Genomic DNA, 21,625 nt, shown 5'->3' with positions numbered 1-21,625 from the left:
CCTCTCTCTCTCTCTCTCTGTGTGACTATCATAAATAAATAAAAATTAAAAAAAAAAAAAAAAAAAGACTTGAGCTGAGGGCAGCCAGGGTGGCTCAAGCAGTTTAGTGCCGCCTTCGGCACAGGGCCTGATCCTGGAGACCCGGGATTGAGTCCCACGTCAGGCTCCTTGCATGGCCTGCTTTCCCTCTGCCTGTGTCTCTGCTTCTCTCTCTCCTCTCTGTGTATTCTCAGAAATAAATAAATAAAATCTTTAAAAAATATATTTAAAAAAAAAGAGCTGAGATCAGGAGTTGAACATTTAAAACTAACTAAGCCACCCAGGCACTCCCAAAATAATAATAATAATAATAATAATAATAATAGTAATAATAGTAATAGTAATAATGTTCTAAGCTTTAAGTCCCACTGGTTGTGAGAACACACAAAATACAGCCCCTCTGATTCTCAAAGCCAAATGCTAGAGGGATGCATCTTCCCCATGCAGGCTTCTGAGTGCTGTAATCTGTTTCTTGATGTTCTCGGTGCCCAGTGGCTCCCTCCCCCTGGCGGTCAGACCTGCTAGGTTTAGCTCCCCACTGTGTCTCTGCCCTTCCTAACATCTTCAGTGTGGCCTTGTCTCTATACTTTTTTTTAAGTTTATTTATTTATTTTAATCTCTACACTCAATGTGAGGCTCAAATTCACAACCCCAAGATCAAGAGTCCCATGCTCTACTGACTGAGCCAGCTTCCCACCCCTTGTCTCTACATTAGTTGTAGAGTTTGTTCTACCAGTCTTTGAGTAGTTTTCTGATTATTTGCCCTTTTGTGAGTTTTATCTAGTTGTATCCATGGGATGAGGTGAATTATTGACATCCTACTTGCCATCTTCCCACAAAAATTTTTAGTTTTAATATAGGCTGCTTTTTTTTTTCTTGCCTGGGCTTTTGATGTCTTATCCTCCAGTAATCTTTTAAACAAATTTATATCCTTTCATTGTCTGGTTTATAATCATTTGATGGTTCCCTTTTTCAGACTTCTTAATGATCTGGTCTCTGCATTCTTTAATCTTTCCACTTACTAATATCGCTACCCAAATGTACTTATCAAGTCGTTCTGAATTACTACAGGGCTCTGAGCATTCTCTGAGCACCATGCTCTCTAACGTGTCATATCTTTACACTTGGCTAGTTCCAGTTCTTTCTTTCTTTTCATTAAACTCCTTTTCATTCACCTTTTAGGACTTCTCTAAGTAACTTCTTGTAGAAGACTTCTTTGACTTTTCCCAGTTAGGTGACTTCCTTGGCCTTCCATTGTTTACTTCTCCTGTAATGTTTATCACACTGTTTCGATTGTTGGCTCACCTGTTAACTAGCCCTCCAGATAGACTATACATTCCTTAAAGGGAGGGGCCCTACACCTGTCTTGTCATCTGCTGCTCAAATTTGGTTGAACAGCTGAACAGGGATCTCTGCCACTTTAGCTGCTTTGACCTGGAGCAAAGTAAACCCTTTGGGCCTTGGTTTTCTCATAAGATTATTGTGATGATAAACTAAGATTATGTTTGTAAAGCAGAGGTTGCTTGCCAGTAAATGTTCAACAAAAATTAGCTGTTATTATCATCAACATATTGAATGGATATTTCAAACACTAATCTGTTGTATGACTTTGGACAAAATTCTTAAACTCCCAGGGCCTATTTTTCTTTTTTTTTTTCTTTCTTTTCTTTCTTTCTTTTTCTTTTTTTTTTTTTTTTTTTTTTTTTTTGGCGTGAGCAGGTAAGCTTTATTTCTACTCTCAAACTCTTACGACTTTGCATGAAGTCCTCATCCCTAATCTGAGAGATGGCAGGAACTATACTAAACGACCCGCCACAACACAGTGATGTCCCACCCCCCTTGGGGGAAGGGCGCTTATACTTCGTACTTTTGGAGATACCCCAAAGGTTGTCTGGCACTTTGGTATAGAAACGATTTGGTCCAATTTCTTACTGGCTCAGGATAGTAAAAGGCACATAGAGTTGGTTGCTCAGCTCCTCGGTAGGGTGGAGCAGAAGGTAGACGGGGTCTGGGACAGAAGGGCAGACCGCCGGGGTGGGCTCGGGATCTGGACGAGAGAGGTAGTTGATCCTGGGCGGCCATAGGGTGGCTGAGGGCAGCCCGAGTGCTCAGGCTGCGTAGATGCTGCTCTCGTGGTTTTCGTCTGCCCAGTCCACCAGCTCACTGCTCTGAAACCATAGCTGGATCTCCCTCGGGGCCTTCTCCACGGAGTCACTGGCATGAATGATGTTCCTGCTGATGTGGACGCTGAAGTCCCCCCTGATGGTGCCGGGGGCGGCCTCAGCTGAGTCGGTGTGTCCTATCATGGTCCTTGAGGAGCAGACCACATTGGGGCCTTCCCAGACCAAGGCCACCATGGGGCCGGAGGTCATGTAGCTGATGAGCGCTGGGTAGAAGGGCTTCCTCTGCAGGTCATGGTAGTGCTCAACAAGGACTCTCTCTGGCACCTGCAGCATCTTCATCCCCACCAGCTTGAAGCCCCTCCTCTCAAAGCAGGGGATCACATTCCCCACAAGCCGCCGCTGCACCCCATTGGGCTTCACTGCAACCAGGGTCCGCTCTCGAGTCCAGGAGGACCCTCCCGAGTTGGGGCGTGTGAGCAGGCTCGGCCGGGGGCCCGCGGGCCACTCAGCAGCCCCGGCAGTGCGGCGCGCCCCAAGACGCCGCGGCGCATGACCCCGCCCTGCGGGCCGCTGGCCCCTATTTTTCTTTCTGTAAAATGAACTCTTTGACCTGGATTATCTACCACAGTGGTTCTCAAACTAGGCTGCACATTTCAGTCATCTGGGGAGTTTTAAAAATACTGATGTCTAGGTCCGTCTCCAAAAGATTCTGATTTAATTGGTGTGAGGTACCGCCTGGCATGGGTATTTTTTAAAAGCTCCCCTGGTGATTCTAAAGTTCAGCCAGAATAGAGAACCACTGATCTAAAGTTTCTTCCAGATATAACACACTAGAAAGTTGAGCTGCCAGGATTCCTTAGAGGCAGGGGAATGGAATGTCTCCCAGCATTCTCTTGCTATCACCCTTTGTTAGTTTAGCAGGAAGCATTCTTGGGCAGACTTACTAAGCTGCAACTCCAAGAGTATTTGTGGACTCCTGTATGTTTAATTCTTAGGAGCTCACTCCCTTCTGGAGAGACCTGGGAGACCAGGGCTCTGAGAGAGAACAGATCATCTCTTCCCTATCACACTGCTCTAACCCAAGGCCTAGCAGTCTACCCGGGAGTGTTGTGCTATGGAGTCCTAGTCAGGCCAAAGGAAAGGGTGGAGGGAAGTATCCTTGGTATAAACTTAGGAAGGGATCTTGGGGCCCTGACCAGAAGGGGGTGAGGTCTCAGAGTTAACAAATACCTACTCCTTTACAGTGCTTCAATACCATATGCATAACCATTATTTATTTGATTTCCAAAACAACCTGGAGGAATGCAGAGCAGGTATTGCTGCCTCCATTTTGTAAAAGAGTAAAGTATGTCTCTGAATGGTTGAGGGCCTGACCAAAAGTACACAGTAGACTAGCAACAGAGTCAGCATGACAGTCCCTGTCCCCTGACTCTTCTTCCTGGACGCTCTCATTATGTTTGGGAGGAAATACTGCACGCTCAGTGTGAGGTAATAGAAAACAGACGTTGTTCTCTTTACCTGGTTCCTGGAACAGAGCTCCTGAACCCCTTGTAACTCCCTGGATGAGGGCTGGTTGCTGGAAAGAGTAAGCCATGATTAGAAGCTGGGAATTTTCAGCCCCTTTCTTCATTCTTTTAAGAAGGGCAAGGGACTGAAAATGGAGTTAATGATCAATCATGCCTGTGTGATGAAGCCTCCAGAAAAACGTGGGGTTCAGAGAGCTTCCAGCTTGGTGAACACATCCACGTACTGGGAGCATGGCACTCTGACTCCACGGGGATAAAAGCTCTTGTACTTAGGAGCCTCCCAGACCTCACCCTATGTATCTCTTCCTCCGGCTCTTCACTTTTATCATATCTTTTAATAAACTGGTAAATGCAAGTAGGTGTTTCTCTGAGTTCTGTGAGTGGCTGAAGCAAATAATCAAATCCAAGTGAGGAGGAGGTCATGGGAATCCCTGATTTGTAGCCAAGTCAGACAGAAGTTGTGGGTAACCTGGGGGCCTGTTACTGGTGGCAGTCCATGGGACTGAGCCCTTACCCTGTGGGATCTGGCACTATCTCTAGGCAGACAGTTTCAGAATTCAGTTAAATTATTGATACTCTGTTGTCACAGAGAATTGTTTGATGTGGGAAAACCCTCACACATCTGGTTTCAGAAGTGTTGTATGATAGTGGTTTGAGAGTCAAGAGGACTGGGAGGTTTCTTCCTAAAACACCCAGGTAGCTCAGAGTCCTTGACTCCTTGGAATTAGAGCCAAGGTTCTGAGTGGCCCCATTAAATGCCACAGGGAACAACTAAAATAATTCCTCCAAATTGTGGGCTGTCTACTTCTGAGCATAGCAGTGCTCTCTGGGATTGTTAGCAATGCCTTCAGTTTTGTAAAGTTTGGGATGTTCAAGACTAGCTTTGAGGAGTGGACATTTGGAGAGGTGGAGAGGTGTTTAGTTACAATGTCCAGTGTGTCCAGGAACACTCAGAAGGGCCTTGTAGAGCAGTGTTAGCCAAATGATGGATCTTAGGCAGGATTCCATTCTTGGCTGCTAGCTCAAGATGAAATGGAAAAAAAAAAAAAAAACAGAAAAGGGTATCAATTTTTTACTAAGCTCAATTTAAGGCTCTGCCTTTTATTCTGTGCTTATGTTTTTCCTACTTTTTTGGTGTTAAAATTGCCTTTCACAAAATAATAATGATAGTAGATGGCAGTTTATTCTATTTATTTATTTTTATTTTTTAAACTTTGTTTTATTTTATTTCTGTCGGACTCCATGCAGGAAGCCTGACATGGGACTCCATCCCGGGTCTCCAGGATCATGCCCTAGGCTGAAGGCGGCGCTAAACCGCTGAGTCACCGGGGCTGCCCTATTTTTTTTTTTTTTTAAGATTGATTGATTGATTGATTGATTGATTTATGACAGACAGAGAGAGAGAGAGAGAGGCAGAGAGACACAGGAGGAGGGAGAAGCAGGCTCCACACCGGGAGCCTGACGTGGGAGCCTGACATGGGACTGGATCCTGGGACTCCAGGACCGCACCCTGGGCCAAAGGCAGGCGCTAAACCGCTGAGCCACCCAGGGATCCCTGGCTGCCCTATTTTTATTTTTTATTTTTTAAAGATTTTATTTATTTGAGAGAGAGAGAGGGAGCGAATGCACAAGTTGGGGGAGGGGCAGAGAGAGAGGGAGAAGCAGACTCCCCACTGAGCATGGAGCCCAACATAGGCCTGATCCCAGGACCCCAGGATCATGATCTAAGCCAAAAGGCAGACATCCAACTGACTGAGCCACCCAGGTGCCCTAATGGCAGTTTATCTTAATGTCCTGGATGGCATAGTCCAAAGATGGCCATCTCATGTGAATCCCCAGAAATGGATTACTGAATGAAGGAATCCTGAATCTGGTAATTACTGTTTCAGAGGGCTACATGATCCCAATTCCTCGGAGTTGTAGGAGGCTACTTTGACTGTCAAAGCCTTCACTTTGACAGCAATGGTAAAACATCAAACAGAAGAAGACTTGAAGTGTCTGGTTTTGGGCTTTGCCACCCATAAATTCATACAGAAAGAAACATACCATTGCCACTTTGGTTTTATTTAACAAATTTATTTATATAGTGGTTATTGGATGCCCAGCCCTGTCTCAAATGCTGTACAAATGTGATCTCATTTAATCCTCAACAAGTCTATGAGGTAGACACTATTATTATCCTCACCTCCATTTTAAAGATGAGGAAACTAAGACATGAGGGCATTGAGAAACCTGTCCAGGGTCATAACTAGTTAGCTATAGAGCCAGAAGTTGAAGCCAGAGAGTCTGGCTCTGGAATCCACTTTCTTAATCCCTACATCATGCTGCCTGGTTAGAAGCAATTTAAGACTTTTGTGGCATGTAATGATCTATTTTCAGCCTCTGATTTCATAGACAGAAACTGCCTGTGGACTAAGCTGCCGATCTGTACTGAGCTGCTGTGAATGATCTCTTTTGAGGTCTTTCCACACCACCACTGGGAGAATCAGAGTGGGCAGATGGCCCTTTGACAGAGCCTGGCAAGACAACAGTAGCAAAATGATGAACTTTGGGTAAGATCAGCAAGCCCTTGTAGCTTGGAACTTGACTCCATGCAAAGGCTGTCTCCAAGGTCTTCCAGAGCCTAGACTGGTAGTTTTCAAACACATTTTTAAAAAATATTTATTTATTTATTTGAGAGAGAAAGAGAGCGTGCGCAAGCAAGTGCGTACACACCAGCTTGGGGAGGGGTAGAGGGAGAGAGAGAGAGAGGCAGACTAAAATAATTGCTGAGCTGATGAAGGGGGCTAATGGCAAGGTGCCAAGACCATGACCTGAGCCAAAATGTAGTCAGCCGCTTAACCAATCGAACCACCCAGGTACCACTCAAATACATTTTTTAAAAACAACCAAACCCTTTTTTCAAACATAGACATATGGGCAGTTACTACACACACACACACACACACACACACACACACGGTACACACACACACACACACACACACACACACACCGTATATGGAATCCCTTTTTATTTTACTTATTTTTTATTTTTGTTAATTTTTATTTTTTTGGAATTGCTTTTAAAAACATAAAAGTGAAGGTGTGTTGAGGCAGAAGTGGTGATTCAGTTTACCTTATTCCCATTCTCTATGCAATATTGAGACTCTGTAATAGTGACTTGTTTCAGGCCTTTGTACCTTCTGGAGCCTCTTTCAGGAATCCTGCATCCCTCCAGGCAAGTCGCACTCTCTTTTTAGCTGAAGTCCTACCCTTCCTTCAGGGCTCTGCTGAGATGTTATTTCTTTAGAGACATGTTCCTTGAGCCTCTCTCTACCTCAAAACCTAGCCCTTATTTTGTTTTCCTCTCCTAGCATCTTTTGCTTTTCCTGTATTTGACTTCCCTAAAATTGTAGTAAAATAATTGTTTTTTTAATTTTTATTATTTATTTATTTTTATTATTTATTATTTTTTTAAAGATTTTATTTATTTATTCATTAGAGACACACACAGAGAGAGGCAGAGACACAGGCAGAGGGAGAACAGGCTCCAGGCAGGGAGCCCAACGTGGGACTCAATCCCGGGTCTCCAGAATCAGGCCCTGGATTGAAGGCAGCACTAAACCACTGAGCCACCTGGGCTGCCCCTGTTTGTTTTTAAAGCTCATCTTCCCCAAGCATTCAGAAAGGTCCAAGAGGGCCAAGACCCATGTCTCTATTGAGGAGGGTCAGGCACAAGGTCAGAGCTCACCTAGTATTTCTGAAGAAATGTCGATGCTCCTTAGTCTTACATGGATGTCCTGTCTCTCAGGTTGGACTAGACATTTCTAGTTAGACTAAACACTTTCTGATTGTCTCCTTGCTTACTGCCTGTGCTGTCACGAATCATGGTAAGTGCTGACCTGATGCTATTAGAAAAAGAAGGATGAAAAACAGAGACATCTGAGATGGCTGATTGGATCTAAAGCTGAACACTTCCTGGGAGGAAGATTTTTGGGCAGCAGGAAGCTGAGTCTAGGCCCCAGGCCAGGGTGTTGAGCAATGTTTGCATTGCTCTGAAAGCTGCTGCCAAGGAGCAAAAAACTGATGAGTGTGACCTGTGTATGCTGCTTACATTCTGGGTGACTCAAGGTTTACTGTATTCTGGGGGAAAATCATGTAAATCAGAGGGGTAGGACAGCCATGTGGGTACTGGGCAGGCAGTTTGGTGAAAGGACACCTAGTGCCACAGTAGGACAGCCTCTCTTGCGAAGCACTCACTGCCCAGGCCTTTCAGCTAATGCCAAGTTAGAGACCCCAAGCAAGCCACTTAAGGCTCCTCATTGCTTCCTCAGGCTTCCCAGTCTTCTGTTAGAAGGTTCTTTCATAGTTGGTATGGTTTGTCTTTCTCCAGAAAGTCATTAAGCCAAATGTCCTGCCCTTTACCTTTCTTTTGCAATTAAAAAAATTAATTTCTAGTTATAAAAACACTACATGAATACATTTATCTTCAGAAACAGTAAAACTAGAAGTGTCTAGGTGGCTCAGTTGGTTAAGCGTCTGACTTGATTTCGGCTCAGGTCATGATCTTAGTTAGGAGGGTCATGAGATCGAGTCCCACCCCTGGCTGGGTACTGGGCATGGAGCCCGCTTAAAATTATCTCCCTCTTCCTCTGCCTCTCAACACATGTGCTCTCTCTCTCTCTCTCAAACAAACAACAACAACAACAAAAAACAAACCAAAAAACAAAAACAAAATGCAGTAAAACTAAGCTAAACTCCCTTTATCCTCAGTCTTGACCGTTTATCCCATCTTCAGAGATAGCTTTTGGAGGAGGGGTATAACTTCTGATTAAAGTTTGGCATGTCACCTTATAGTCTTTTAAATCTTTTAAAAATCTTTTACAAATGTAATGTGTGATTATCTTAGTTTGGGCTGCTATAACAGTATACCAGAGACTTGGTAGCCTATAAACAGTAGAAATTTCTTCCAGTTCTAGAGGCTGGGAAGTCCAAGAGCAAGGCACCAGTAGATTTGGTGAAGGCCTGTTTCCTGATTCAGAGACAGTTGTCTTCTTGTTGTCTGTAAGGACAGAGTGGAATGGGTAGGAAGGCTTCTGGGATCTCTTTTATAAAGGCACTCCTTACATTTATCAGGGCCCTGCCCTCATGACCTAATTACCTTTCAAAGGCCACACCTCAATATACCATCACATTGGGCATTAGGTTTCACATATGAATTTAGAATTTGTCTATAGCAGTGTTAATAAGAAATAATGATATTTATGTCTGTATTTTAACATTTTATTTTGAAAATAATTTTAGATTTACAGAAGAGTTGCAAAGTGTTTTAACATTTTATTTTGAAGTAATTTTAGTTTTTTAAAAAAGATTTTATTTATTTCTTCATGAGAGAAACAGAGAAAGAGAGAGAGGCAGAGACACAGGCAGAGGGAGAAGCAGGCCCCATGTAGGGAGCCCGATGTGGGACTCAGTTCCGGGTCTCCAGGTTATGCCCTGGACTGAAGGCGGCGCTAAACCGCTGAGCCACCCAGGCTGCCCCAGGTCCAGTATTTTGTAGAATACTCCTTAATTTGAGTTTGTCTGATGATTTTTTTAAAAAGATTTTATCGGGATCCCTGGGTGGTGCAGTGGTTTGGCGCCTGCCTTTGGCCCAGGGCGCGATCCTGGAGACTCGGGATCGAATCCCACGTCAGGCTCCCGGTGCATGGAGCCTGCTTCTCCCTCTGCCTATGTCTCTGCCTCTCTCTCTCACTGTGTGGCTATCATAAATAAATAAAATAAAATAAAAAGATTTTATCTATTTATTCATAGACACAGAGAGAGAGAGGCAGAGACACAGGGAGAGGGAGAAGCAGGCTCCATGCAAGGAGCCCGACGTGGGACCCGATCTCGGGTCTCCAGAATCACACCCCAGGCTGCAGGCGGCGCCAAACCGCTGCGCCACCAGGGCTGCCCTGTCTGATGATTTTTTTTTTCTTTTTGTCTGATGATTTTTCAGGGTTAGACAGAAGGTAAGCATTTTGAGAAAGATTTTTAAAAAATATATCAATTATATATAATTTACATATTATATTTATACTACAACTTTTTACATTCAACTATATGATTTTTTTTAAAGAGGGAGCAAGTAGGGGGAGAGGCAGAGGAAGAAGAGAGAATCTTTTAAAAATGTTTTTATTTAAATTCAATTAATATATAGTGTATTATTGGTTTCAGAGGTAGAGATCAGTGACTCATCAGTCTTATATAATATTCAATGTTCATTACATCATGTGCTCTTCTTAATAAGAGAATCTTAAGCAGGCTCCACATCCAGCACCAAGCCTGAGGTAGGACTCAATATTAGGACCCTATAATCATGACCTGAGCCTAAATCAAGAGTTAGATGTCTAATGGACTGAACCACCTAGGTACCCCTCAACTATATGATTTTGAGATAGATCTATATTAATGTATAGATTAAAGTCACTTCTTTTAAATTCTCTACAGAATTGCATTATGAATATTGTGCATTTTATATAGCCATTCCCCTTTTGGTGGGCACTGACTCTAAAGTTTCTTTATTATCAATATCATAGTAATTATCATGTATACACTTCCATATGTACATGGAGTTATGGTATATAACTAGAAGTGACATGCTAAGACATGGATTTTTTTTTTAAGATTTATTTTATTATTTATTTATTTATTTATTTATTTATTTATTTATTTATTTATTCATGAGAGACACAGAGAGAGAGAGAGAGGCAGAGACACAGGCAGAGGGAGAAGCAGGCTCCATGCAAGGAGCCCAATGTGGGACTTGATCCTGGCACTCCAGGATCATGCTCTGAGCCCAAGGCAGACTCTTAACCGCTGAGCCACCCAGGTATCCCAAAACATGGATTTAATAGATGTCCTATTGCTCTCTAAAGTGGCTGTGCCAATTTATATTCTTTTGATATTATGAAGATTGAAAATTATTGTCAATCTCAGTTTTAATTTCTATTTCCCTGGTTACTACTGAGATTGCATTTTTTTGTGTGCTTATTAGCAATTTTTATTTCCTTTTCTGTGAACTGCCAATTTATATTATTTGCCCATTTTTCTAGTAGATTTTTTTCTTATTTGTTAAGAGTCCTTTGTATGTTCCAGATACAAATCTTTGTTTTATATATTATAAATGTTTTCTTTGTTGTTTATTTCCCAGTTTTTTAAAAAAATTTTATTTATTTATCATAGTCACAGAGAGAGAGAGAGAGAGAGAGGCAGAGACATAGGCAGAGGGAGAAGCAGGCTCCATGCACCGGGAGCCCGACGTGGGATTCAATCCCGGGTCTCCAGGATCGCGCCCTGGGCCAAAGGCAGGCGCTAAACCGCTGCGCCACCCAGGGATCCCTATTTTACAGTTTTTATTTAATTTTAATTTTTAAAAATATTTAATTTATTTATTCATGAGAGACACACAGAGAGACAAGAGACATAGGCAGAGGGAGAAGCAGGCTCTCTGGACGGAGCCTGATGCAGAACTCGATCTCAGGACCTGAGCCAAAGGCAGACACTCAACCACAAGCCACCCAGGTGCCTGCATTTCCCAATTTTTTAAAAAAGATTTATTTATTTTTACTTAGGATAGACACAGAGAGAAAGAGGCAGAGACACAGGAGGAGAGAGAAGCAGGCTGCACCCCGGCAGCCGGACGTGGGACTCGATCCCAGGACCCCAGGATTGTGCCTTGGGCCAAAGGCAGGCGCCAAACTGCCGAGCCACCCAGGGAGCCCCCATTTCCCAATTTTTAATGTTATTACATGTCTCTGATTTTTTTTAAAGATTTTATTTCTTCATGAGAGACACAGGGAGGGGAGAGCGGGCAGAGACACAGGCAGAGGGAGAAGCAGGCTCCATTCAGGGAGCCCAATGTGGGACTCGATTCTGGGTCTCCAGGATCAGGTCCTGGGCTGAAGGTGGTGCTAAACCGCTGAGCCACCCGGGATGCCTGATTTTTTTTTTTTTAGAGAGGAAAAAATTTATATTTATTTATTTATTTATTTATTTATTTATTTATTTATTTATTTGTAGGTTCGAGAGTGCTTTAATGGGGAGCGCTCCTTGGCGAGGTTCCATGACTCGGAGAGGTGGCCAGAGTCAGGGAAGTCGCCAAAAAATTTATATTTATATTTATAGCTGGCTGGACTCAGTTTAGATGATCCCAATTTTGTTGGCAACATCCAAAGCATCATAGTCAGGAGCCAGTCGAACATATGCTTTCTTCTCTCCATCAGGCCTGATCAAGGTGTTGATCTTGGCCACATCAATGTCATAGAGCTCCTTCACAGCCTGTTTGATCTGGTGCTTATTGGCCTTGACATCCACAATGAACACAGTGTGTTGTTGTCTTCTATTTTCTTCATGGCTGACTCAGTAGTCAGGGGGAACTTGATGGCATAGTGATCAAACTTGTTTCTCCTGGGGGCGCTCTTTCGAGGACATTTGAGCTGCCTTCAGAGATGAATGGTCTTGGGTCGTCGGAATGTAGGTGACTTACGGAAATTTTTTTTGTGACTTTGCACACCTTTCAGCACCTCTTTCTTAGCTTTCCAAGCCTTTGCTTTGGCTTCAGCTTTGGGAAGGGCAGGGGCTTCCTTCTTCGCCTTCGGTGCCATCTTCCACGTATCTCTGATTTTTGAAAAATTTTTTCTGACTTTTTGGAAACAAAGTTCTTGATTATAAAAGTAGTATAGGGATCCCTGGGTGGCGCAGCGGTTTGGCGCCTGCCTTTGGCCCAGGGCGCGATCCTGGAGACCCGGGATTGAATCCCACGTCAGGCTCCCGGTGCATGGAGCCTGCTTCTCCCTCTGCCTGTGTCTCTGCCTCTGTGTGTGTGTGTGTGTGTGTGTGTGTGTGACTATCATAAATAAAAATTAAAAAAAAAAGAAAATCTGGAAAATTTATAGAGAGGTATAAAGAGGGAAAGAAACCTTGAATCTTATCACTGAGAAAAAAAGCACTACTAACATATTCAATTACATATTTCCTGTTAGTCTTTTGTGTGTGTGTACATGCATTTTTTTTTTTGCTCATTGAGATTATACATATACATACATTGAGATTATACATATTATTTGCTTAGTGGCATGGTCTTTAGACACAAACCCTAAACTTTTTCCAAAAGCACTTGGTTGAAAGGTGGCATTAGACTAACTTTCAACTCCTATTCCTTTTACTCACATACCCTGAAAAAGCTAGTAGGTGAGAGGCCCAAGCCTGTCCTCAGCGGACCTTAATTGAAGTTGGCTCAAAAGCCACAAAAGAAAAAAAAAACGCAAAACACAAAAGAGGGCAGCCCAGGTGGTTCAGCGGTTTAGCGCCGCCTTTGGCCCAGGGCGTGATCCTGGAGTCCTGGGATCGAGTCCCACGTCCCCACATCGGGCTCCCTGCATGGAGCCTGCTCCTCCCTCTGCCTGTGTCTCTGCCTCTCTCTCTCTGTCTCTCATGAATAAATAAATAAAATCTTAAAAAAAAAACACAAAAGAGATAGAAATCGCTCCAGCAGAACACTTATTTAAAAGTCTTGGAGGGGGGATCCCTGGGTGGTGCAGCAGTTTAGCGCCTGCCTTTGGCCCAGGGCACGATCCTGGAGACCCGGGATCGAATCCCACGTCGGGCTCCTGGTGCATGGAGCCTGCTTCTCCCTCTGCCTATGTCTCTGCCTCTCTCTATCTGTGTGACTATCATAAATAAATTAAAAAAAAATTGGGATCCCTGGGTGGCGCACCGGTTTGGCGCCTGCCTTTGGTCCAGGGCGCGATCCTGGAGACCCGGGATCGAATCCCACGTCGGGCTCCCAGTGCATGGAGCCTGCTTCTCCCTCTGCCTGTGTCTCTGCTTCTCTCTCTCTCTCTGTGTGACTATCATAAATAAATTTAAAAAATTAAAAAAAATTAAAAAGTCTTGGAGGGGGATGCCTGGGTGGCTCAGTGGTTGAGCATCTACCTTTGGCTCAGGGCTTGATCCTGAGGGTCCTGGGCCTGGGATCGAGTTGTGCATCGGGCTCCTTGCAGGGGCCCTGCTTCTCCCTCTGCCTATGTCTTGGCCTCTCACTGTGCCTCTCATGAATAAATAAAATTAAAAAAAAAAATAAAAGTCTTGGAGTTTTAGTTGAAGGCAAGTTCTATGAGTCAATAGTGTGGGTGCCATGAACTTTATTGCCTGAATGGAAGTCCTGCAAAGAGGAAGTTAGGGTACTGCTTTGCTCTTGATGGTACTACAAACATTTGGTTCTATTTTGGGTGATATACTCTAAAGGAGCCACATTCTAACCTACTAGGCACATGAAGACAATGAGGACAAAGACTTTCCCTTCTCCAGTAATGGGAGACACCGGTCTAGAATAACAGAGAACCTGGGGCAGAAATCTTCAAATGTCTATAAAGTAGAAGGTCAAAGAGAAATTAGACCTGTTTGTTCTCTGAGGCTCCCAAGGGAGAGGACGTGGGCCAGAGAGTGGATGTTTCAGAAACACTTTCTAACTGGTCTAAGAGCTGCCAAAAGGGAGGAATGCCTTGCTTTGGAAATAGTGGGCTTTTGTCACTGGGGAGTCTAACGACTTGGTTATGGTGGGGGGTCGATATAACTAATATTTATTGAGTGCTGTGTGCCAAGGCTGTGCCGAGGACTTTCCCTCTATTATTTCATCCTGTGACACCCTATGAGGTAGGTACTATTGTTATCTGTTCCTGTATTGTGGATGAGGGAACTTGGTACAGTGAGGTCATGTAACTTGCCCAAGGTCACACAATTTTTAAGTGGTGGACCTGGAATTCCAACCCATTCTGACGAACTGCAAAGCTGAGATTCAAGCCTGTGCTTATGGGGTATGGGGGTCTGGACTAGAGGGGCTCTGGGGTCCGTTTGACTAGAAGATTCAGTGTTTGGGGGAAAAAGGGTGCCCCATCCCCCTAAGGAAAAGCGTCAGAGTGTAGGACTGGGCAAGGTAAGGTGGTCCAGGGCCTTGCAGCAAGGCCAAGGGATGGAGACCGAAAAGACACGTAAGGGCCGCGAGCGTGCGTTATCCCACGGCTCGGCCACAGCTCCTGTGCTGTCGTGGGCCTCTCAAACCCACGCTAGGGCCTGAGGCACAAGCCCGCGTGGGGGCTCCTCTCCGGCAGCGCGGCTAGGGAGCGTCGCGGCGGCCGGGTTCTGCGGCGGAGCCGGGGAAGGAACAGCGCACCGGTCCCTGGCCGGGCGCGAGCTGGGGGCGGTGCCGGGGCGGCGGGGGCGGGGAAGGCGCGCGCCGAGGCGGCTGCGGCAGTTGCGCGCTGGGATTGCTGCCGTGCGGCGGGTCGGTGAGTGCGGCGGGACCCGCGGGAGGGCGGGAGGGAGCGGCCGAGCGAGCGAGCGAGCGAGCGCGCGACTGGGGTCGGGGGGCCGCCGCCTGCCCCGGGCCCTGCCCCGGCCCCTGCCCCTGCCCCGGCCCCGGCCCGCCCGGGCCGCTGCGCTCCTCGGGCCCTTCTCCATCGCGGCGCCCGCGGCCTCGGCCCCGCGGCCCCGCGGCCCCGCACGGCCCCCCCGCCCCGCCTCGGAGCCGCCCGAGCCTCCGCGCCGCGGCGACGCCCCCAGCCCCACGTCACGCCCGCGCCATTGTTTCCCCGCCGCCGGCTCGCCGGGCCCGCCTTCCCCGCGGAGCGCGGCCCTCCGTCGGTCTCTGTGGAGCCGCGAGCGCCGTGTCCTGTTCCCTCGCTGTTCCCACGCGGGAGGCAGCCCCCCCGCCCGAGGCGGGCGCTTCTTTGCCCGGTCGTGCCTAGTTTCCCCGGCCGGCGCGGGCGTCCTTCCGCCTCTCGAGGGCCTCCGCCGCCTGCGCCTTCCGGGTGCGCCTCGAGGAGCGAGCGAGCCGCGGTGCTCGGAGGCGCCGTCCCAGCCGCAGGAAATGCCAGCTTGGTACCCGCGTCCAGTTGGGTCCTTCGCAGCACTTCCTGGAAAGCGCCCGTCGAGTCGCCAGCCGCCGCAGCCGTGCTCGTTATTCCCTAACGGCTCCGAGTCGGGCAGCTGTCGGTGGCGGCCGGTTCCTTTCCCTCCCGGGGACCCTCGAGGCTGCGGAGCGCTGAGGGCGCGATGCAGCTCGGAGGCCCGAGCCCTGACGTGTAAGCATGTGGCGTCCGAGGGCTTGACGCTAGTAGGCCCCAGCCTTTAGAAGCAGCAGGTAGAGCTCGCCGCCCGGTGCCGCCCCGTGCCGCCCCGTGCTGCCCGTGGCGGGGCCGCTAGGTTCGAGGGATGCGTGGTCGCGCGCAGGGCTCCGCAGTGACTAGTCACCTTTATAGGCTCGTGTGCGTGCGCACGCGTATGCGTGTCCCGGTGCAGACGGCCTCTTAATTGAGCTGTACTTGTTTTGTAATGTCTGCACATCGTTAAATTTGCCTCTGAAGACAGCGGATGCAAATTATGCTAACTGTAACCTGAAAGGAAGAATGTTGAGACAGAACCGTTTACCATGGAAACTTGATGTGATTGAGGTCTTTTTTTTTTTTTTTTTTTTTTTTTTTTTTTGATATTTACCAGGACATTTTGCCTTCTTCATTTTACTTAAGTAGGCTTCATGCCCAAGGTTGGACTCCCAGCTCACATCCCTGAGATCAAGAGGTGCATGCTCTACCACTGAGCCAGCTAGGAGCCCCTACTGGGACACTTTTCAACAATGGTTGGAATTTATCCAGATGAAGATATCCAGGCCTGTAGAAGTTCAGTTCAGTAAAACGCAGCTAGTTAGTAATTAAAATCAGAACTCCACATGGTGGGCTGATGCTAGCACACACAGACTTTATTTCTGAAATACATTTCTTTTGCATTATTAGCCAACACAATTTCAGCTCTTATGGGTTTCTGCATTTATTCTCACTAACCTAGAATTTGGATTTTAGAATTTAATAATCAGTCTGTAAAATGAGAGGGCTGAAGGAGATGTACTGCAAGATTTCTTTCAGTTCTAAGATTTGATTCTATTGCATGAAAATGTACAATTAGCTACAAGTTTCCAAAAGTTTATAATTGTAGGAAGATTTATATATAGAGATAGTTACTTAGGGTATCTGCAGGCCTTTCTGTGCATCAGAAGTATCTTCTTAAAGCCAAATTACAGTGGAATGTTAAGAGGAGGGATGTCCATTCACCTGTCTCTAGGCTGTTTTTGCTGTTTCATGGGAGAAAGAAAGCACTTAAAACATATTTTTTAAAAAAAATTATTTATTCATGAGTGACCCACAGAGAGAGAGAGAGATAGAGGCAGAGACCAGGCAGAGGGTGAAGCAGGCTCCATGCAGGGAGCCCAACGTAGGACTCCATCCCAGGTCTCCAGGATCACACCCTGGGCCGAAGGCGGCGCTAAACCACTGAGCCACCGGGGCTGCCCTGTTTTATTTTTTTATTATTTTTAAAGATTTTTAAAATTTATTTATTCATGAGAGACACAGAAAGAGGCAGAGACACAGGCAGAGGGAGAACCAGGCTCCATACAGGAAGCCCAATGTGGGACTCGATCCCAGGTCTCCAGGACCATGCCCTGGGCTGAAGACGGCACTAAACTGCTGAGCCACCTGGCCTGCCCTGTTTTTTTCAAATTTAATTTAATTTCATTATTTTTTAATTAAGATTTTATTTATTTATTCATGAGATGCACAGAGAAAGAGGCAGAGACATAGGCAGAGGGAGAAGCAGGCTCCATGCAGGGAGCCTGACATGGGACTTGATCCCGGGTCTCCAGGATCACACCCTGGGCTGAAGCCGGCGCTAAACAACTGAGCTACCCTGGCAGCCCTGTTTTTTGTTTTTTTTTTAATACAGCTTTTTATCGCTTAGTTTTTTAAACAGAGATAAATATGATAAAAGCTTACCAATGAAATAGCAAAAGAACAAAAAACAAACCCCAACTTTATCATACTATTTATGATGATGTTCTTTTCCAATTTAAGCATAGTTTTTATGTAGCTTTAAAAAAAAAAAAAAGATTTTATTTATTCATGAGAGACACGCACAGAGAGAGAGGCAAAGATACAGCCAGAAGGAGAAACAGGCTCCTCGCAGAAAGCCCAATGTGGGACTTGATCCTGGGATTCCAGGTTCACACCCTGAGCTAAAGGCAGACGTTCAACCGCTGAGCCACTCAGGCATCCTTTTTTATGTAGTTTCAATTGCTATGTACATACTGGTGGGTTTATTTTCTTTTAAGATTTGATTTATTCATTTGAGAAGAGCACACAAGCAGGGTGTTGGGGGAGAGGGAGAAGCAGACTCCCCACAGAGCAGGGAGCCTGATTTGGGGACTCCATCCCAGGACCCTGGGATCCTGACCTGAGCCGAAAGCAGATGCCCAACCGATTCAGCCACCCAGGCACCCCTGCTACATACATACTATTTTTAATTTTCATTTACCCACATTTCTGGGATGTCCATGTGTCTAAAGAATTCATCTACTTTTCATTTGTAGAGACTCTAACATGCTTTTAGACCCAGTAGTCAACAATACTTGGCATACAGGCTCTCAGTAAATTTTTGTTGAAGAAGTGTAGTATTATGAGCTACTTAGACAACATTTGTGAACACAAAACATTAAATGTCACAGGGCATATGTTAGGTGACATTTGAGCAATAAAGACAGTCAATAAGGCATGAGATAGCATCACATTATGTTTAAGGACCTAGTTTTTGGAGTCTGGGTTTGAAACTTGTCTTGCAACTTATCATCCAGGGAACCTTGGAGAACTTAGCCTCGCTTAGTTTCTCTCACTATGAAAAAGGGGAAAATATAAGAAATTTCACAGGGTTGTGTGGATTGAATAGGATAATTTCATTGAGGCAATACTGGCATACATTTAAGTTCTCTATAAATATTAGCTATTACTGCTTGTTTGTTTTTTTGAAGACTTTATTCATGAGAGTTAGAGAGAGAGAGAGAGAGAGGCAGAGGCAGAGGGAGAAGCAGGCTCCATGCAGGAAGCCTGACGTGGGACTTGATCCTGGCACTCCAGGATCACACCCGGGGCTGCAGGCGGCGCTAAACCGCTGCGCCAGGGGGCTGCCAGAGAGAAGAGAATCTTGAGTAGACTCCCTGCTGAGCATGATCCTGATGCGGAGCTTCATCTCTGGAGCCTGAGATGATTACCTGAGCTGAAACCAAGAGTCAGACGCTCAATGGACTGAGCCACTCAGGTGCCCCTAAAAGTTCTTTGCTTTAGGGAAGTTGATTGCAAATTGTTGTGGATTACTAAGCTTCTGTCATTTGACACAGTAAATCTTACATGACCTTTTATTATTTGAAATTTGATTGAATTCTATGATTGGTTACCAGAGTTTGCAGTGGCAGTTCGTTTGTTATTTCTTTCTTTCTTTTTCTTTTTTTAACATTTATTTATTTATTCATGAGAGACAGAGAGAGAGAGAGAGAGAGAGAGAGAGAGGCAGAGACACAGGCAGAGGGAGAAGCAGGCTCCTCGCAGGGAGCCCAATACAGGACTCGATTCTGGAACCCGGGATCACTGTCTGAGCCAAAGGCAGATGCTCAATCACTGAGCCACCCAGGCATCTCTTGTTATTTCTTTCTTAAATGGAAAACAACTTTAGCAACAAGTTAATAAAAGGCAATAAAAATAGCAGAATTACCAGCAGAGAAACAAAACTGTCCCCTTTGAGGTGGAATACAGAATCAGAAGGATTAAATTGAATTGGAGAATGTTGAATTACTTGTTTCTACCGTGTATATGCATGTGTGTGTGTGTGTGTTTGTGTGTGTTTTAAGTAGGCTCCAGCCTAGCTTGGAGCCCAGTGCAGGGCTTGAACTCACAACCCTGATATCAAGACCTGAGCTGAGATTAAGAGTTGGATACTTAGGGATGCCTGGGTGGCTCAGTGGTTGAGTGTCTGTCTTCAGCTCAGGGTGTGATCCCAGGATCTGGGATCTAGTCCCCCTGCAGGGAGCCTCCTTTCAACCTCTTCTATGTCTCTGCCTCTCTCTCTGTGTCTCTCATGAATAAATAAATAAAATCTTAAAAAAAAGAATTGGACACTTAACCGACTGAACCACCCAGGAGCCCTTCTTTTGTGTGTATCTTTATTGGGAAACATTGTCAAGAGTGTGAGATAGAAAAGCCTGCTATGTCAGGGTCTGCTTGGAAAGAGAAGACTGAAATCTGGTGCCTGAAATTTAATGGACAAAACAAAAGAATAGGGATCCCTGGCTGGCTCAGCTGTTTAGCGCCTGCCTTTGACACAGGGTGTGATCCTGGAGACCCGGGTTTGAGTTCCACATCGGGCTCCCTGCATGGAGCCTGCTTCTCCCTCTGCCTGTGTCTCTGCCTCTCTCTCTGTCTCTCTCATGAATAAATAAATAAAATCTTAAAAAAAAAAAGAATATATATGTTTTGTTGGGAATTAGTATATTTCCACTTCAGACATTCAGTAGATTATATGTTTTGAAAGCTTCTTGGTTCAGTGTAATGGGGTTTCTTTAATGTTAAAATTTATTTTAAAATATGAAATATTTTTATATTTCAAATATCTTCAGGGATCCCTGGGTGGCTCAGTGGTTTAGTGCCTCCCTTTGGCCCAGGGCATGATCCTGGAGTCCTGGGATCGAGTCCCACATCGGGCTCCCTGAATGGAGCCTGCTTTTCCCTCTGCCTGTGTCTCTGCCTCTCTCTCTCTCTTTCTGTGTGTCTTTCAGGAATGAATAAATAAATGAAATCTTAAAAAAAATATATCTTCAGATACACAGAAAATCATGTAATGATCACCTTATAGACCATCATATTTATATATTTTTCTATATTTTTAAATTTTTATTTTATTTGTTTTTAAAGATTTTATTTATTCATGAGAGACAGAGAGAGAGAGAGAGGCAGAGACACAGGCAGAGACACAGGCAGAGGGAGAAGTAGGCTCCATGCAGGGAGCCTGATGTGGGACTTGATCCCAGGACCCCAGGATCATGCTCTGAGCCAAAGGCAGATGCTCAGCCACTGAGCCACCCAGGTGCCCCCCCTCCCTTTTTAAAGATTTTATTTATTTATTCATGACAGACACACACAGAGAGAGGCAGAGACTCAGGTAGAAGGAGTAACAGGCTCCATGCAGGGAGCCCAATGTGGGACTCAATCCCAGAATTCCAGGATCACACACTGAGCTGAAGGCAGACACTCAACCGCTGAGCCACCCAGGCATCCCTTTTTTTCTATTTTCTAATTGTGTGGTCTCTTTTTTCAATATATGTTTTTCAGAGGGATAAAAATTACAGATACAGCCGAGGCCTATATGAATCCTTACTGATCCTGTTTCCCTTTCTTGCCCTCTTACAGAGGTAAACATGGTCATGAATTCAATAATTATCATTCCCTTTGCATTTTTTTTACTTTTACTAATATGTATATATCCATAAAAGTATGTAAATTCTTGCTTAATATACATATGATTTTGCAGTGGTTTCTTTTTTGTTAAACATTTTTTTAAACGATTATTAATTGAGAGGAGCAAGAGAGCAGGAGCAGGGGTGGGAGGGTTGGGAGAGGGGGAGGCATACTTCCCACTGAGCAGGGAGCCTTGGGGCTAGATCCCAGGACCCTGAGATCATGACTTAAGTTAAAGGCAGATACTTAACTGAGCCACTCAGGTGCCCAAAAATGAACTTTACAGTTCACTCATAAATTGGGCACTCATAAACTGCGTTTAGTTGCTGTATCTCTTTAATTACTTTTAATTCACAGCAGGTCCATCTTTTTGTTTGTTTTTATAATACTGATGTATTTGAAGAGTGCAGGCCAGTTGTTTTATAGAACAAAACTATAATAAAAGTTATATGAATGTACTTTTTCAAAGTATCTTCTTGTTCCGTCCTCACCCTTCTTGTGATGACATGAGCTGATAAAAATGTCTATGTAATAAGATGAAGTGAAATAAATGGCATAGGTATTGTCACGTAACCTTAAGCCA

At 45.1% G+C, this 21,625-nt stretch overlaps 2 protein-coding genes across 5 annotated transcripts in view; one reads left to right on the top strand and one right to left on the bottom strand.

Moving 5' to 3' along the window:
- NT5C2 (5'-nucleotidase, cytosolic II) overlaps positions 1-21,625 on the top strand; it is a 142,178-nt gene that overhangs the window by 36,457 nt on the left and 84,096 nt on the right. For 2 of the 4 annotated variants that reach the window (XM_025993023.2, XM_025993022.2), the window contains exon 1: positions 14,934-15,000. The exons of 1 other annotated variant lie outside the window; for it this stretch is intronic. The gene's annotated coding sequence lies outside the window, so the exon portion shown is untranslated. Of the gene's footprint in view, positions 1-14,933; positions 15,001-20,977; positions 20,997-21,625 lie in introns of those variants that run through there. One more of the 4 variants, XM_072739883.1, reaches the window with a different exon arrangement.
- Positions 2,131-2,528, bottom strand: LOC112913541 (nucleoside diphosphate kinase, mitochondrial-like). Its single transcript, XM_072738152.1, has one exon. It carries the CDS (start codon positions 2,499-2,501, stop codon positions 2,148-2,150), a length of 354 nt encoding a protein of 117 aa, XP_072594253.1. The 5' UTR covers positions 2,502-2,528; the 3' UTR covers positions 2,131-2,147.

Source organism: Vulpes vulpes, chromosome 15 (genome assembly GCF_048418805.1).
Source record: "Vulpes vulpes isolate BD-2025 chromosome 15, VulVul3, whole genome shotgun sequence".
Lineage (NCBI taxonomy): Eukaryota > Metazoa > Chordata > Mammalia > Carnivora > Canidae > Vulpes > Vulpes vulpes.
This window is presented reverse-complemented; position numbering and strand designations above follow the sequence as displayed.

Bases quoted from the DNA above. Each gene is read 5' to 3' on its own strand.
- LOC112913541 (XM_072738152.1), bottom strand. From the start codon at position 2,501: ATGAAGATGCTGCAGGTGCCAGAGAGAGTCCTTGTTGAGCACTACCAT.